At 43.4% G+C, this 17,878-nt stretch overlaps 1 protein-coding gene across 2 annotated transcripts in view; it reads left to right on the top strand.

Annotated features, from left to right (window-relative positions):
• LOC106613332 (galectin-6) overlaps positions 1-11,599 on the top strand; it is a 28,328-nt gene extending 16,729 nt beyond the window's left edge. Inside the window, exons 3-11 of one of the 2 annotated variants that reach the window (XM_045724886.1) lie at positions 2,352-2,556; positions 4,309-4,422; positions 5,206-5,265; positions 7,340-7,381; positions 7,475-7,555; positions 7,971-8,027; positions 8,140-8,228; positions 10,878-11,043; positions 11,263-11,599. In XM_045724886.1, coding sequence (XP_045580842.1) covers positions 2,352-2,556; positions 4,309-4,422; positions 5,206-5,265; positions 7,340-7,381; positions 7,475-7,555; positions 7,971-8,027; positions 8,140-8,228; positions 10,878-11,043; positions 11,263-11,409 — 961 coding nt within the window. In that variant the 3' untranslated portion in view covers positions 11,410-11,599. The remainder of the gene's footprint in view (positions 1-2,351; positions 2,557-4,308; positions 4,423-5,205; positions 5,266-7,339; positions 7,382-7,474; positions 7,556-7,970; positions 8,028-8,139; positions 8,229-10,877; positions 11,044-11,262) is intronic. The other variant, XM_045724887.1, reaches the window with a different exon arrangement.
• Positions 11,600-17,878: the final 6,279 nt, after the last annotated feature.

The raw sequence follows: 17,878 nt of genomic DNA, 5'->3' as shown, positions 1-17,878 counted from the left end.
TACCTGTGTCAGCCGAGTTACCAGTGTTACCAGAGTTACCAGTGTTACCTGAGTTACAAGTGTTACCAGTGTTACCAGTGTTACCAGGGTTACCTGTGTTATCTGTGTTAGCTGAGTTACCAGTGTTACCTGGGTTACCTGTGTTATCTGTGTTACCTGAGTTACCAGTGTTAGCTGAGTTACCAGTGTTACCAGTGTTATCTGTGTTAGCTGAGTTACCAGTGTTAGAGTTACCAGTGTTACCAAAGTTACCAGTGTTACCAGTGTTACCAGTGTTACCAGAGTTACCAGTGTTACCAGAGTTACCAGTGTTACCAGAGTTACCAGTGTTACCAGAGTTACCAGAGTTACCAGTGTTACCAGTGTTAGCTGAGTTACCAGTGTTACCTGTGTTAGCTGTGTTAGCTGAGTTACCAGTGTTACCTGTGGTACCAGTGTTACCAGAGTTACCAGTGTTACCAGAGTTACCAGTGTTACCAGTGTTAGCTGAGATACCAGTGTTACCAGTGTTACCAGTGTTACCTGTGTTACCTGTGTTAGCTGAGATACCAGTGTTACCAGTGTTACCTCTGTTAGCTGAGTTACCAGTGTTACCTGTGTTAGCTGAGTTACCAGTGTTACCAGTGTTAACAGTGTTAGCTGAGTTACCAGTGTTACCAGTGTTACCAGTGTTAGCTGAGTTACCAGTGTTACCAGTGTTAGCTGAGTTACCAGTGTTATCTTTGTTAGCTGAGTTACCAGTGTTACCAGAGTTACCAGTGTTACCAGTGTTACCAGTGTTAGCTGAGTTACCAGAGTTACCAGTGTTACCAGAGTTACCAGTGTTACCAGTGTTACCAGTGTTAGCTGAGTTACCAGTGTTACCTGTGTTACCAGTGTTACCTGTGTTAGCTGAGTTACCAGTGTTACCAGTGTTAGCTGAGTTACCAGTGTTACCTGTGTTACCAGTGTTACCAGTGTTACCAGTGTTAGCTGAGTTACCAGTGTTACCAGTGTTACCAGAGTTACCAGTGTTACCAGTGTTACCAGAGTTACCAGTGTTACCAGTGTTACCAGTGTTACCTGTGTTAGCTGAGATAACAGTGTTACCAGTGTTACCAGTGTTAGCTGAGTTACCAGTGTTACCTGTGTTACCAGTGTTACCAGTGTTACCAGTGTTAGCTGAGATACCAGTGTTACCAGTGTTACCTGTGTTAGCTGAGTTACCAGTGTTACCAGTGTTACCAGTGTTACCAGTGTTACCAGTGTTAGCTGAGTTACCATTGTTACCAGTGTTAGCTGTGTTAGCTGAGTTACCAGTGTTAGCTGAGTTACCAGTGTTACCAGTGTTACCAGTGTTACCAGTGTTAGCTGAGTTACCAGTGTTACCAGTGTTAGCTGAGTTACCAGTGTTACCAGTGTTACCAGTGTTACCAGTGTTAGCTGAGTTACCAGTGTTACCAGTGTTAGCTGAGTTACCAGTGTTACCAGTGTTAGCTGAGTTACCAGTGTTACCAGTGTTAGCTGAGTTACCAGTGTTACCAGTGTTACCAGTGTTAGCTGAGTTACCAGTGTTACCAGTGTTAGCTGAGTTACCAGTGTTATCTGTGTTAGCTGAGTTACCAGTGTTACCAGAGTTACTAGTGTTACCAGTGTTACCAGTGTTAGCTGAGTTACCAGTGTTACGAGAGTTACCAGAGTTACCAGTGTTACCAGAGTTACCAGTGTTACCAGTGTTAGCTGAGTTACCAGTGTTACCTGTGTTACCAGTGTTACCTGTGTTAGCTGAGTTACCAGTGTTACCAGTGTTACCTGTGTTAGCTGAGTTACCAGTGTTACCTGTGTTACCAGTGTTACCAGTGTTACCAGTGTTAGCTGAGTTACCAGTGTTACCAGAGTTACCAGTGTTACCAGTGTTACCAGTGTTACCTGTGTTAGCTGAGATACCAGTGTTACCAGTGTTACCAGTGTTACCTGTGTTAGCTGAGTTACCAGTGTTACCAGTGTTACCAGTGTTAGCTGAGTTACCAGTGTTACCAGTGTTACCAGTGTTAGCTGAGTTACCAGTGTTACCAGTGTTAGCTGAGTTACCAGTGTTACCAGTGTTAGCTGAGTTACCAGTGTTACCAGTGTTACCAGTGTTACCAGTGTTAGCTGAGTTACCAGAGTTACCAGAGTTACCAGTGTTACCAGTGTTACCAGTGTTACCAGTGTTAGCTGAGTTACCAGTGTTACCTGTGTTAGCTGAGTTACCAGTGTTACCTGTGTTAGCTGAGTTACCTGTGTTAGCTGTGTTAGCTGAGTTACCAGTGTTACCAGTGTTACCTGTGTACGATCTGTTCATTCTATGTCCTCTCTAACACCCCCTCTAGGTTCCACATTAACCTGCAGTGTGGGGAATTTGAGGGCAGTGATATCGGCTTTCACTTCAACCCTCGTTTCGACGGATGGGACAAGGTGGTGTTCAACAGCTGCCAGGAAGGGCAATGGGGTTCAGAGGAGAAGACCCACCACATGCCTTTTAGCAAGGGAGACGCCTTCGAGATGGTTATCATCATTAACCAGGAGGGTTACCAGGTCAGTTATAGAGATACTGTATAGATATATATTTATACACACACACATATATATATATACATACATATATAAATATATATACTTTATAGATAATGTATAGATAGAGATACTGTATACATATATATATATATATATATACACACATAGATATATATATAATTTATAGATACTGTATAGATATAGATACTGTGTAGATATAGTGATAGATACTATGTAGATATAGGTTGTGTATAGATATAGATTGTATATAGATATAGGTATAGATACTGTATAGATATAGACACTGTGTAAATGTAGATATACGTACTGTATAGATATAGATACTGTATAGATATAGATACAGATACTGTATAGATAGAGATACTGTGAAAGATATAGTAATAGATACTATGTAGATATAGATTGTGTATAGATATAGATTGTATATAGATATAGGTATAGATACTGTATAGATATAGACACTGTGTAAATGTATATATACGTACTGTATAGATATAGATATAGCGATAGATACTGTATAAATATAGATATAGATACTGTATAGATACATAGATACTGTATAAATATAAAAATACTGTATAGATATAGATACTGTATAGATATAGATGCTGTGTATAAATATACAAATACTGTATAGATATAGATACTGTATAGATATAGATACTGTATAGATATAGATGCTGTATAGATATAGATAATGTATAGATATAGATAATGTATAGATGTAGATATAGATACTGTATAGATATAGATGCTGTATAGATATAGATACTGTATAAATATACAAATACTGTATAGATATAGAAACTATATAGATATAGATAATGTATAGATATAGATACTGTATAGATACATAGATACTGTATAGATATAGATACTGTATAAATATACAAATACTCTGTATAAATATACAAATACTGTATAGATATAGATACTGTATAGATATAGATACTGTATAGATATAGGCATAGATATAGGTACAGCGATACCGTGTAGTTATATATACAGGTAACTGCCAAAATAATGGAAACGCTTGAATAAGTGAAATTTTACAGAGTATATTGAAAGCATGTTCCTGAGTTAATTAAGCAATTAACATCTCATCATGCTTAGGTTGATGTATAAACATGCTGGGCAGGCCATTATTATTGGCTACCATAGCTATGCCCCCATAGGATAACAATGCCCCCGTCCACAGGGCACGAGTGGTCACTGAATGGTTTGATGAGTAAGGAAAACGACGTGAACCATATGCCCTGGGCCGTCTCAGTCACCAGATCTCAACCTAATTGAACACTTTACGGGAGATTCCAGAGTGGTGACTGAGACAGCGTTTTTCACCACCATCAACAAAGCACCAAATTATGGAATTTCTTGTAGAAGAATGGTGTCGCATCCCTCCAATAGAGGTGTGGTGGCCCAACGCCCTATTGAGTTGTCTATGGGTTAGACCACAGTTGTGTATGGGTTAGGGTTAGACCATAGTTGTGTATGGGTTAGGGTTAGACCATAGTTGTGTATGGGTTAGGGTTAGACCACAGTTGTGTATGGGTTAGGGTTAGACCATAGTTGTGTATGGGTTAGGGTTAGACCATAGTTGTGTATGGGTTAGGGTTAGACCATAGTTGTGTATGGGTTAGGGTTAGACCATAGTTGTGTATGGGTTAGGGTTAGACCATAGTTGTGTATGGGTTAGGGTTAGACCATAGTTGTGTACGGTCAGATGAGCTAATGTGTGTTTTTCTGTCGTAGGTGACAGTGAACGGTCGAGACTTTCACATGTTCAAACATCGCATTCCAGTGGAGAGAGTCAACGCCCTGCAGATAGGAGGCGACGTTTCCATCCAGACCATCAACGTCATCGGGGTGAGACTGGAGCAGGGGGTGGGGTCTGGAGCAGGGGGGTGGGGTCTGGGGAAGGGGGGGGGGGCAGGGGAAGGGCGGTGGGGACTGGGGGGTGGGGGCTGGGGCAGGGGGTGGGGACTGGGTTAGGGGAAGGGGGTGGGGCAGGGGGTGGGGACTGGAGCAGGGGGTGGGGCAGGGGGGTGGGGACTGGGGGATGGGGGCTGGGGAAGGGGGGTGGTGGTAGGTTCAGAGAGCAGTATTTTAACAGGCTTAAAGGTAGAAGTTGCCCTCTGTTGCCAACAAATCTAGGGTCAGCGTACCCTTCCCAAATCCTACAGGAAAGATAATTGCTCCATCATCTGTCATTTTTATGTTAATTCAATGGTTCAAAGCTTTCGGGCAGCAGTTACAAGCAATACATGGGATGAGAGAACAGGAGAGAATTTTAAATAGTGGATTTAATGAATAATCCATTTCTCAATAGTCTTTGCTTTTGCCCTTCTGTGTGCCAGGACACACACACACACACACACACACACACACACACACACACACACACACACACACACACACACACACACACACACACCGGTTCACACACCCACAGGCATACTATGATTACCATTGCTTTGCTCAATTAAGTGCTCAATGGTCGTTGCTTTTGCGCAAGGGCACTACAGTAGGAGGCAATAGATACCCAGGTGGAATGGGAGTGAGTATGGACTGGCTACACAACACATTACACACACAAACACACACATATGGCAGAACGGATGTAGCTGGAATAAGCTGTGTATTCTTCAGGGAGGAGGAGGAATGGGAGGTGGATATCCTACAGGTGGAATGGGAGGAGGCAACATGGCGGTACGTATATATATATATATTTATATCGTATATGTATTGAACCCACTATATTGGCGTTGTGTCATGATCTACCAACTAAGCCATACAAGACCACTGGAGGGCTTAGCACTGAATGTTGTGGGGTGACTACATAGCGATATATCCTCATGAATGTTGTGGGGTGACTGTACATAGAGATATATCCTCATGAATGTTGTAGGGTGACTGTACATAGCGATATATCCTCATGAATGTTGTGGGGTGACTGTACATAGCGATATATCCTCATGAATGTTGTGGGGTGACTGTACATAGAGATATATCCTCATGAATGTTGTGGGGTGACTGTACATAGCGATATATCCTCATGAATGTTGTGGGGTGACTGTACATAGAGATATATCCTCATGAATGTTGTGGGGTGACTACATAGCGATATATCCTCATGAATGTTGTGGGGTGACTGTACATAGCGATATATCCTCATGAATGTTGTGGGGTGAATGTACATAGAGATATATCCTCATGAATATTGTGGGGTGACTGTACATAGCGATATATCCTCATGAATGTTGTTGGGTGACAGTACATAGCAACATATCCTTATGAATGTTGTTGGGTGACTGTACATAGCGATATATCCTCAAGAATGTTGTGGGGTGGCTGTGCATAGCGATATATCCTCATGAATGTTGTGGGGTGACTGTACATAGCGATATATCCTCATGAATGTTGTGGGGTGACTGTACATAGCGATATATCCTCATGAATGTTGTGGGGTGACTGTACATAGCGATATATCCTCATGAATGTTGTGGGGTGACTGTACATAGTGATATATCCTCATGAATGTTGTGGGGTGACTGTACATAGAGATATATCCTCATGAATGTTGTGGGGTGACTACATAGCGATATATCCTCATGAATGTTGTGGGGTGACTGTACATAGCGATATATCCTCATGAATGTTGTGGGGTGAATGTACATAGAGATATATCCTCATGAATATTGTGGGGTGACTGTACATAGCGATATATCCTCATGAATGTTGTTGGGTGACAGTACATAGCAACATATCCTTATGAATGTTGTTGGGTGACTGTACATAGCGATATATCCTCAAGAATGTTGTGGGGTGGCTGTACATAGCGATATATCCTCATGAATGTTGTGGGGTGACTGTACATAGAGATATATCCTCATGAATGTTGTGGGGTGACTGTACATAGCGATATATCCTCATGAATGTTGTGGGGTGACTGTACATAGCGATATATCCTCATGAATGTTGTGGGGTGACTGCATAGTGATATATCCTCATGAATGTTGTGGGGTGACTACATAGCGATATATCCTCATGAATGTTGTGGGGTGACTACATAGCGATATATCCTCATGAATGTTGTGGGGTGACAGTACATAGCAACATATCCTCATGAATGTTGTGGGGTGACTGTACATAGCGATATATCCTCAAGAATGTTGTGGGGTGGCTGTACATAGAGATATATCCTCATGAATGTTGTGGGGTGACTGTACATAGAGATATATCCTCATGAATGTTGTGGGGTGACTGTACATAGAGATATATCCTCATGAATGGTGTGGGGTGACTGTACATAGAGATATATCCTCATGAATGTTGTGGGGTGACTGCATAGCGATATATCCTCATGAATGTTGTGGGGTGACTACATAGTGATATATCCTCATGAATGGTGTGGGGTGACTGTACATAGAGATATATCCTCATGAATGTTGTGGGGTAACTGTACATAGCGATATATCCTCATGAATGGTGTGGGGTGACTGTACATAGAGATATATCCTCATGAATGTTGTGGGGTGACTGTACATAGCGATATATCCTCATGAATGTTGTGGGGTGACTGTACATAGCGATATATCCTCATGAATGGTGTGGGGTGACTGTACATAGAGATATATCCTCATGAATGTTGTGGGGTGACTGTACATAGAGATATATCCTCATGAATGTTGGTAACTGTACATAGCGATATATCCTCATGAATGTGTTTCTTAGCGTGTCGTAAACTCTGGATGACATTTGATATGTTTCCCACCGTCAACAGGGAGGATATCCTGCTGGAGGATACCCAGGTGATCAAATGGGGGTGAGTTGGTACCACACTTGGTGACGTTCATGTGTCTGTGTCATCAAATACCATTACATATATTTATACTGTATGTCTGTCGATGCTTATCAGGGTGGAGGATACCCACAGGGTGGAGGATACCCACAGGGTGGAGGATACCCACAGGGTGGAGGATACCCAGGTGACATGGGGGTCAGTACTGTCACCTGTTATAACAGTGGGTCTTAATGCTTTGAATGTGGGATAATTTTCTTCAGTAGATAGTTCTGCATCAGTTAGTAAATACATGACTTAACGTAACACTTATGGCTGACAGCTGTATTCTGGTGTGTGTGATGTGTTGTCTGTGTGTGTGTGTGTGTGTGTGTGTGTGTGTGTGTGTGTGTGTGTGATGTCTGTGTGTGTGTGTGTGTGTGTGTGTGTGTGTGATGTCTGTGTGTGTGTGTGTGTGATGTCTGTGTGTATGTGTGTGTGTGTGTGTGTGTGTGTGTGTGTGTGTGTGTGTGTGTGTGTGTGTGTGTGTGTGTGTGTGTGTGTGTGTGTGTGTGTGTGTGTGTGTGTGTGTGTGTGTGTGTGTGTGTGTGATAACATCCCTGTTTGTGGTCAGGGAGGGTATCCTGGTGGAAACCTGCCGGTCATGTGTGGACAGCCAATATACAACCCTGTAAGTAACATCTGTGTGTGAGTCAGGATAGATTTGTTTGGTCCTAAGTATACATACATACAGTATACCCTACATGGTGTCAGTGGACTGACTCCTGTCCTATGTGTATCAGCCTGTCCCGTACTCCAGCATGATTCCAGGAGGGATGTCTCCGAAGAAGACTATCGTCATCAGAGGCATGGTGCCTCTAGGAGCTAACAGGTCTGTAGTACCCTAACCCCTATCCCTCCCCTAACCCATCAGAGGCATGGTGCCTCTAGGACAGGCAGGTCTGTAGTATCCTAACCCCTATCCCCTAAACCCTATCCCCTAACCCCTATCCCCTATCCCCTAACCCATCAGAGGCATGGTGCCTCTAGGAGCTAACAGGTCTGTAGTACCCTAACCCCTATCCCCTAACCCTATCCCCTAACCTCTATCCCCTAACCCATCAGAGGCATGGTGCCTCTAGGAGTTAACAGGTCTGTAGTATCCTAACCCCATAACCCCTATACCCTATCCCCTAACCCCTATCCCCTAAACCCTATACCCATGGTGCCTCTAGGACAGGCAGGTCACCAGTGATACAAGTCAGTATTCTATGTCCATCCATGTCTGAGGACATCAGGAGATGATGTGGAAACTGGCCACTAGGGGGCAACAGTTTGTCTGCCTCTGATTCCAGTGGTAGAACGTTTTTTTTAAATATCTTTGTTTACACCAAACCTCTGATTCCAAATGTTGTATATTCAAATCCAGTGATTGAATGTTGTTTTTGTTTTTGATTTTAAGTCTATACCAAACCTTACCTTAACCATTCAGAGTTAATGCCTAACCTTAACCATTCAGAGTTAATGCCTAACCTTAACCATTCAGAGTTAATGCCTAACCTGAACCATTCAGAGTTAATGCCTAACCTGAACCATTCAGAGTTAATACCTGACCTTAACCATTCAGAGATAATGCCTAACCTTAACCATTCAGAGATAATGCCTAACCTTAACCATTCAGAGATAATGCCTGACCTTAACCTTAAACACTTTGAAATGTGACTTTTAAAACAACTTTGACATTTAACGTTTGAGAAACATGGATGAACGTCTGATTCTGACGTGAGACTGTGAGAGCTGGTTGAGGATCTACCAGGTCTGTAGGTGCTCATTTTAGTCTTAGCCCTTCCCCCAGCTATAGAAATATTGCAGTTTTATTTTCCCCAGAAATGTTCCTGGTCTGATCAGGTTACATAGTCAATAAACACTCCTACAGTTGAAGTCGGAAGTTTACATTCACTCAGGATGGAGTCATTAAAACTCGTTTTTCAACCACTCCTCAAATTTCTTGTTAACAAACTATAGTTTTGGCAAGTCGGTTAGGACATCTACTTTGTGCATGACACAAGTCATTTTTCCAACAATTGTTTACAGACAGATAAGTTAAGTTGACTGTGCCTTTAAACAGCTTGGAAAATTCAAGAAAATGATGTCATGGCTTTAGAAGCTTCTGATAGGCTAATTTACATAATTTCAGACAATTGGAGGTGTACCTGTGAATGTGTTTCAAGGCCAACCTTCAAACTCAGTGTCACTTTGCTTGGCATCATGGGAAAATCAAAAGAAATCAGCCAAGACCTCATAAAAAAAAATGGTAGACCTCCACAAGTCTGGTTCATCCTTGGGAGCAATTTCCAAACACCTGAAGGTACCACGTTCACCTGTACCAACAATATTACGCAAGTATAAACACCATGGGACCACGCAGCAGTCATACCGCTCAGGAAGGAGACGCATTCTGTCTCCTAGAGATGAACGTACTTTGGTGCGAAAAGTGCAAATCAATCCCAGAACAACAGTAAAGGACCTTGTGAAGATGCTGGAGGAAACAGGTACAAAAGTATCTATATCCACAGTAAAACGAGTCCTATATCGACATAACCTGAAAGGCAGCTCAGCAAGGAAGAAGCCACTGCTCCAAAACTGCCATAAAAAAGCCAGACTACGGTTTGCAACTGCACATGGGTACAAAGATCGTACTTTTTGGAGAAATGTCCTCTGGTCTGATGAAACAAAAATAGAACTGGTTGGCCATAATGACCATCGTTATGTTTGGAGGAAAAAGGGGGAGGCTTGCAAGCCGAAGAACACCATCCCAACCGTGAAGCACGGGGGTGGCAGCATCATGTTGTGGGGGTGCTTTGCTGCAGGAGGGACTGGTGCACTTCACAAAATAGATGGCATCAAGAGGATGGAAAATGATGTGGCTATATTGAAGCATCATCTCAAGACATCATTCAGGAAGTTAAAGCTTGGTCGAAAATGGGTCTTCCAAATGGACAATGACCCCAAGCATACTTCCAACGCTGTGACAAAATGGCTTAAGGACAACAAAGTCAAGGTATTGGACTGGCCATCACAAAGCCCTGACCTCAATCCTGTAGAACATTTGTGGGCAGAACTGAAAAAGCGTGTGTGAGCAGGAGGCCTACAAACCTGACTCAGTTACACCAGCTCTGTCACGAGGAATTCACCCAACTTATTGTGGGAAGCTTGTGGAAGGCTACCTGAAACGTTTGACCCAAGTTAAACAATTTAAAGGCAATGCTAACAAATACTAATTGAGTGTATGTAAACTTCTGACCCACTGGGAATGTGATGAAAGAAATAAAAGCTGAAATAAATAATTCTCTCTACTATTATTCTGACATTTCACATTCTTACAATAAAGTGGTGAGCCTAACTGACCTAAGACAGGGAATTTTTACTAGGATTAAATGTCAGGAATTGTGGGAAAACTGAGTTTAAATGTATTTGGCGAAGGTGTATGTAAACTTCCGACTTCAACTGTATGCTTACCGGTGGGCCTGTTGTGTTGTAGGTTCTCTATAAACTTCATTGTGGGCGGCTCGCGGGACATAGCGTTCCACATGAACCCTCGTCTACAGGAGAGAGTGGTCGTGAGAAACAGTATGATTGGTGGAAGCTGGGGCATGGAGGAGAAAGAGATCAGCATTAACCCCTTCCGGGAGGGAGAGTACTTTGACGTGAGTACACACAGCACACACAGAATCTCACTTTGTCAAGGTTCACGGGTATGAGATCTACGGACATTGTGTAAAATTAGAATTGAAGTTGTCCAAGATGACAACATTCTAACTCGTTCCTCAGTTACTCTACGGTCTGGTTGCATGGGTATTCAGTGCCATTTTGGCTATCTATGTCAAGTTCGGTTTTTTTCCCTTCTCTCTCTCTCTCTCTCTTAGATGTCTATCCGTTGTGGGAACCAGCGGTTCAAGGTGTTTGTGAATGGGCAGCACATGTGTGACTTCTTCCACCGCTTCCAGAACTACAACCAGATAGACACGGTGGAGCTGGAGGGAGACGTACAGATCTCATACGTACACTTCTGAGCCAATACACACACACACACACACACACACACACACAATACTACACACACACATGCAAACAGTCTGGATGTTCCACCATGATTCAGCATTGTACCTCTGTAAGCAGGTTGTTATTAGATGTTAAGTGGATCCTAAGAGAGAGAATCAAAGTAATCAAACTACTTTTAATAAAATAATTATCATAACCAAAGACTGGTACTCCTCATTTCATGTAGCACATAGCAGTAATATCACATACAGACATATAGTCCATACAGCGGTGTAAAGAATACACATTTATTTCTAACAAAATAAGTATAGAAATCTGGTTTAAAAATCAACAATGAGTACATTTACACACACACTAATAATTCGATATTAAACTGATTATGGCAGTAGGCCGAGTTTGGCATTAGTCATGTAAACACATTACTCTGCTTATCTTAATCGGCTTGTAAGGTCATAACTGAAGTAAGAATACGCCAATTAAAACACTTGAGGAAGCGTTTGAATTATTAGGAAATGTAAACAGATGAATCGACGTTCCAGTGGTGTGTTTGATCTCTGCATGTGCCAGCACCTGGTAGTACAAGCTTCCCTCTTTTACGCTAGTGATGTGAGTTCCTAAAAACTGATCTTACAAATCGTTTTCGCATACAAACTTTATATGTCCGAACTCAGAATCAAATAGTCTTCGCAAAAAAAATAGCATGGGAGTCTGTTGGATAACTGGTGTGGTGTAGTTATTGAGTGGCTTCACTGTGTAAGTATATTGTATGTTTTGGATATTAAAAAAAATATACAATTTTAACATTTTTAAAAAGAAAGACACATTGTTTGAACTCTATGATAATGGCTGGTTTATACTTCTATCGTCTATCGACATGTCTGTAGACATTATTAGAATGCGTCAAGTGTCGCTGGTCAAAACTCCATTTAATTTATACTCATGCCGACTTTCGGGTGGTTTCCTTGTTGCGCAAGGATCAAAGATATTAAGTTTTGACCCCTGTCGCAGCGTCCGTTTTCTTGGGTACGTGGGATGGCTGTGTGCAGGCTATGTCTCCAGCCACTGTAGCTACGTAGTGTAATGAGTAAGATGGGAGACAGACAGCTGGTTTCAAGCTCAGGGTGCAGCAGGTGTTTATTAGTAAAGGACCACAGGAGGAGGCAGGCAGCTGGGTCCAGGGGCAGGCAGAAGGTCATACACAGGAGGAGGCAGGTAGCTGGGTCCAGGGGCAGGCAGAAGGTCCTACACAGGAGGAGGCAGGTAGCTGGGTCCAGGGGCAGGCAGAAGGTCATACACAGGAGGAGGCAGGCAGCTGGGTCCAGGGGCAGGCAGAAGGTCCTACACGGGAGGAGGCAGGTAGCTGGGTCCAGGGGCAGGCAGAAGGTCATACACAAGAGGAGGCAGGCAGCTGGGTCCAGGGGCAGGCAGAAGGTCCTACACAGGAGGAGGCAGGTAGCTGGGTCCAGGGGCAGGCAGAAGGTCATACACAGGAGGAGGCAGGTAGCTGGGTCCAGGGGCAGGCAGAAGGTCCTACACAGGAGGAGGCAGGTAGCTGGGTCCAGGGGCAGGCAGAAGGTCCTACACAGGAGGAGGCAGGTAGCTGGGTCCAGGGGCAGGCAGAAGGTCATACACAGGAGGAGGCAGGTAGCTGGGTCCAGGGGCAGGCTAGCTGGGTCCAGGGGCAGGCAGAAGGTCATACACAGGAGGAGGCAGGTAGCTGGGTCCAGGGGCAGGTAGATGGGTCATACACAGGAGGAGGCAGGTAGCTGGGTCCAGGGGCAGGCAGAAGGTCATACACAGGAGGAGGCAGGTAGCTGGGTCCAGGGGCAGGCAGAAGGTCAAACACAAGGGACTCCAAAAAGGTAACAGTACAGGCAGGCAAAAGGCTAATAACATAGTCCGGGAGATCAGGCAAGAGGTTGATGACAGGAAATCTGATAGGCAAAAGAAGGCTAAAGAAGGCAAAAAGGCGTCGTTAATGACGATGGCCAAAAACTATGATACACGGGAGGACTCATACAGAAATAAACAGACAGCCGACTAGACGTGTATCATAACAAACAATACCTCACAATGATGGGGTGAAAAGAACTGTTCTAAATAGTGTGCGTAAACGACGTACAGGTGTGTGAACAGGTGATCAGAATTCAGGTGATTGGGATATGGAGAATGAGCTGCGTTCAGGGGGATCTATGTGTTTGAGAGTGTGAGCTGGAAGCAGACGTTACACATAGCCATGACAACGAATCTCACTTGTCAATCAAACACCTGATTGAAAGTTAGCCAGTTAACGTTAGCGTACAGGATATGATACCTTCAGTGCCTTCCACTAATATTGGCACCGTTGGTAAATATGAGCAAAAAGAGCTGTTTATCCTCTTGGTCTTTCACTCAAAATATTCACAAAAATCGAACCTTTAATTGAAGTAAATGATTGGAGAAAAAAAAAAAAAGTGAAATAAATGAAATACATATTTTTCTCGCTGAAACATGTGCCACAATTATTTGCACCCCTAGAAATTCTTATGAGTAGAATCTAACTGAAGTACTGTATATTCCAATTCATATTTTACGTTTTTAAGTTCACCTGAGTGATTAGGAACACTTAAGTGGTAAGCCATGACTTCCTGTTTCACTGGGGTATAAATATGAGGTGACACACAGGTCAAGTTCCCATAGTCATCCATCCCTATGGGAAAGACCCGAGAATACAGTAATGATTTGTGACAAACAGTTGTTGAGCTGCACAAGGAAAATCAGGAAATGGCTATAAGAAAATAGCTCAAAGGTTACTATCAGGGCAATAATTAATAAGTTTAAAGCAACTGGAGATATTAACAATCAGCCTGGATGAGGACGTATGTCTATATATTCTTATTTTATTTCTCTCTCCTTTATTTAACCAGGTTGGCCAGTTGAGAACAAGTCCTTTATTTAACCAGGTTGGCCAGTTGAGAACAAGTCCTTTATTTAACCAGGTTGGCCAGTTGAGAACAAGTCCTTTATTTAACCAGGTAGGCCAGTTGAGAACAAGTCCTTTATTTAACCAGGTAGGCCAGTTGAGAACAAGTCCTTTATTTAACCAGGTTGGCCAGTTGAGAACAAGTCCTTTATTTAACCAGGTTGGCCAGTTGAGAACAAGTCCGTTATTTAACCAGGTAGGCCAGTTGAGAACAAGTCCTTTATTTAACCAGGTAGGCCAGTTGAGAACAAGTCCTTTATTTAACCAGGTTAGCCAGTTGAGAACAAGTCCTTTATTTAACCAGGTAGGCCAGTTGAGAACAAGTCCTTTATTTAACCAGGTAGGCCAGTTGAGAACAAGTCCTTTATTTAACCTGTTTGGCAAGTTGAGAACAAGTTCTCATTTATAACTGCGACCTGGACAAGATAAAGCAAAGCACTGTGACACAAACAACAACGCAGAGTTACACATGTGATAAACAAACATACAGTCAGTAATACAATAGAAAAGTCTATATACAGTGTGTGCAAATGTAGTACGATTAGGGAGGTAAGGCAGTAAATAGGCCATAGTGGCGAAAAAAATTACAATTTAACAATTAAACACTGGAGTGATAGATGTGCAGAAGATGAATGTGCAAGTAGAGATACTGGGGTGCAAAGGAGCAAAAAATAAAAATAACAATATGGGGATGAGGTAGTTGGGTGGGCTATTTATAGATGGGCTGTGTACAGGTGCAGTGATCGGTAAGCTGCTCTGACAGTTGATGCTTAAATTAGTGAGGAAGATATAAGTCTCCAGCTTCAGTGATTTTTGAAATTCATTCCAGTCATTGGCAGCAGAGAACTGGAAGGAAAGGCAGCCAAAGGAAGTGTTGGCTTTGAGGATGACCAGTGAAATATACCTGCTGGAGCGTGTGCTACGGGTGGATGCTGCTTTGGTGACCAGTGAGATGAGATAAAGCGGGGCTTTACCTAGCAAATACTTATAGATGACCTGGAGCCAGTGGGTTTGGTGACAAATATGAAGCGAGTGCCAGCCAACGAGAGCATACAGGTCGCAGTGGTGGGTAGTATATAGGGCTTTGGTGACAAAACGGATGGCACTGTGATAGACTACATCCAATTTTCTGAGTAGAGTGTTGGAGGCTATTTTGTAAATGACAGCGCCGAAGTCAAGGATCGGTAGGATTGTCAGTTTTACGAGGGTATGTTTGGCAGCATGAGTGAAGGATGCTTTGTTGCGAAATAGGAAGCCGATTCTAGATTTAATTTTGGATTGGAGATGCTTAATGTGAGTCTGGAAGGAGAGTTTACAGTCTAACCAGACACCTAGGTATTTGTAGTTGTCCCCGTATTCTAAGTCAGAACTGTCCAGAGTAGTGATGCTAGTCAGGCGGGTGCGGGCAGCGATCGGTTGAAGAGCATGCATTTAGTTTTACTTGCATTTAAGAGCAGTTGGAGGCCACGGAAGGAGTGTTGTATGGCATTGAAGCTCGTCTGGAGGTTTGTTAACACAGTGTCCAAAGAAGGGCCAGAAGTATACAGAATGGTGTTGTCTGCGTAGAGGTGGATCAGAGAATCACCAGCAGCAAGAGCAACATCATTGATGTACATACAGACAATAGTCGGCACGAGAATTGAACCCTGTGGCACCCCCATAGAGACTGCTAGAGGTCTCGACAACAGGCCCTCCAATTTGACACACTGTCCTCTATCTGAGTAGTTAGTGAACCAGGCGAGGCAGTCATTTGAGAATCCAAGGCTGTTGAGTCTGCCGATAAGAATGCGGTGATTGACAGAGTCGAAAGCCTTGGCCAGGTCGATGAATATGGCTGCACAGTATTGTATTTTATTGATGCCGGTTAGGATATCGTTTAGGACCTTCAGCATGGCTGAGGTGCACCCATGACCAGCTCGGAAACCAGATTGCATAGGGGAGAAGGTACGGTGGGATTCGAAATGGTCGGTGATCTGTTTGTTAACTTGGCTTTCCAAGACTTTAGAAAGGAAGGGTAGGATAGATATAGGTCTGTAACAGTTTGGGTCTAGAGTGTCACCCCCTGTGAAGAGGGGTATGACCGCGGCAGCTTTCCAATCTTTAGGGATCTCAGACGATACGAAAGAGAGGTTGAACATGCTAGTAATAGGGGTTGCAACAATTGCGGCGGATCATTTTAGAAAGAGAGGGTCCAGATTGTCTAACCCAGCTAATTTGTAGGGGTCCAGATTTTGCAGCTCTTTCAGAACATCAGCTATCTGGATTTGGGTGAAGGAGAAATGGAGGAGGCTTGGGCAAGTTGCTGTTGACCGGGGTAGGGGTAGTCAGGTGGAAAGCATAGCTAGCCGTAGAAAAATGCTTATTGAAATTCTCGATTATCGTAGATTTATCGCTGGTGACAGTGTTTCCTAGCCTCAGTGCAGTTGGGCAGCTGGGAGGAGGTGCTCTTATTCTCCATGGACTTTACAGTGTCCCAGAACTTTTTGGAGTTTGTGCTACAGGATGCAAATTTCTGTTTGAAAAAGCTAGCATTTGCTTTCCTAACTGCCTGTGTATATTGGTTCCTAACTTCACTGAAAAGTTGCATATCGCTGGGGCAATTTTATGCTAATGTAGTACGCCACAGGATGTTTTTGTGCTGGTCAAGGGCAGTCAGATCCGGAGTGAACCAAGGGCTAGATCTGTTCTTAGTTCTACATTTTTTGAATGGGGCATGCTTATTTAAGATGGTGAGGAAAGCACTTTTGAAGAGCAACCAGGCATCCTCTACTGACTGAATGAGGCCAATATCCTTCCAGGACACCCGGGCCAGGTCGATTAGAAAGGCCTGCTCACTGAAGTGTTTTAGGGAGTGTTTGACAGTGATGAGGGGTGGTCGTTTGACCGCAGACCCAGTACGGACGCAGGCAATGAGGAAGTGATCGCTGAGATCCTGGTTGAAGACAGCAGAGGTGTATTTAGAGGGCAGGTTGGTCTGGACGATATCTATGAGGGTGCCCATGTTTACGGATTTAGGGTTGTACCTGGTAGGTTCCATGATAATTTGTGTGAGATTGAGGGCATCTAGCTTAGATTGTAGGACGGCCGGGGTATTAATCATATCCCAGTATAGGTCACCTAACAGTACAAACTCTGAACATAAATAGGGGGCAATTAATTCACATATGGTTTCCAGGGCACAGCTGGGGGCTGAGGGGGGTCTATAACAAGCGGCAACAGTGAGAGACTTATTTCTGGAAAGGTGGATTATTAAAAGTAGAAGCTCGAACTGTTTGGGCACAGACCTGGATAGCATGAGATAACTCTGCAGGCTATCTCTGCAGTAAATTGCAACTGCACGCCCTTTGGCAGTTCTATCTTGGCAGAAAATTTTAAAGTTGGGGATGGAAATTTCAGAGTTTTTGGTGGCCTTCCTAAGCCAGGATTCAGACACGGCAAGGACATCAGGGTTGGCAGAATGTGCTAAAGCAGTGAGTAAAACAAAGTTAGGGAGGAGGCTTCTGATGTTAACATGCATG

The sequence above is a fragment of the Salmo salar genome, chromosome ssa09, assembly GCF_905237065.1.
Source record: "Salmo salar chromosome ssa09, Ssal_v3.1, whole genome shotgun sequence".
Lineage (NCBI taxonomy): Eukaryota > Metazoa > Chordata > Actinopteri > Salmoniformes > Salmonidae > Salmo > Salmo salar.
This window is presented reverse-complemented; position numbering and strand designations above follow the sequence as displayed.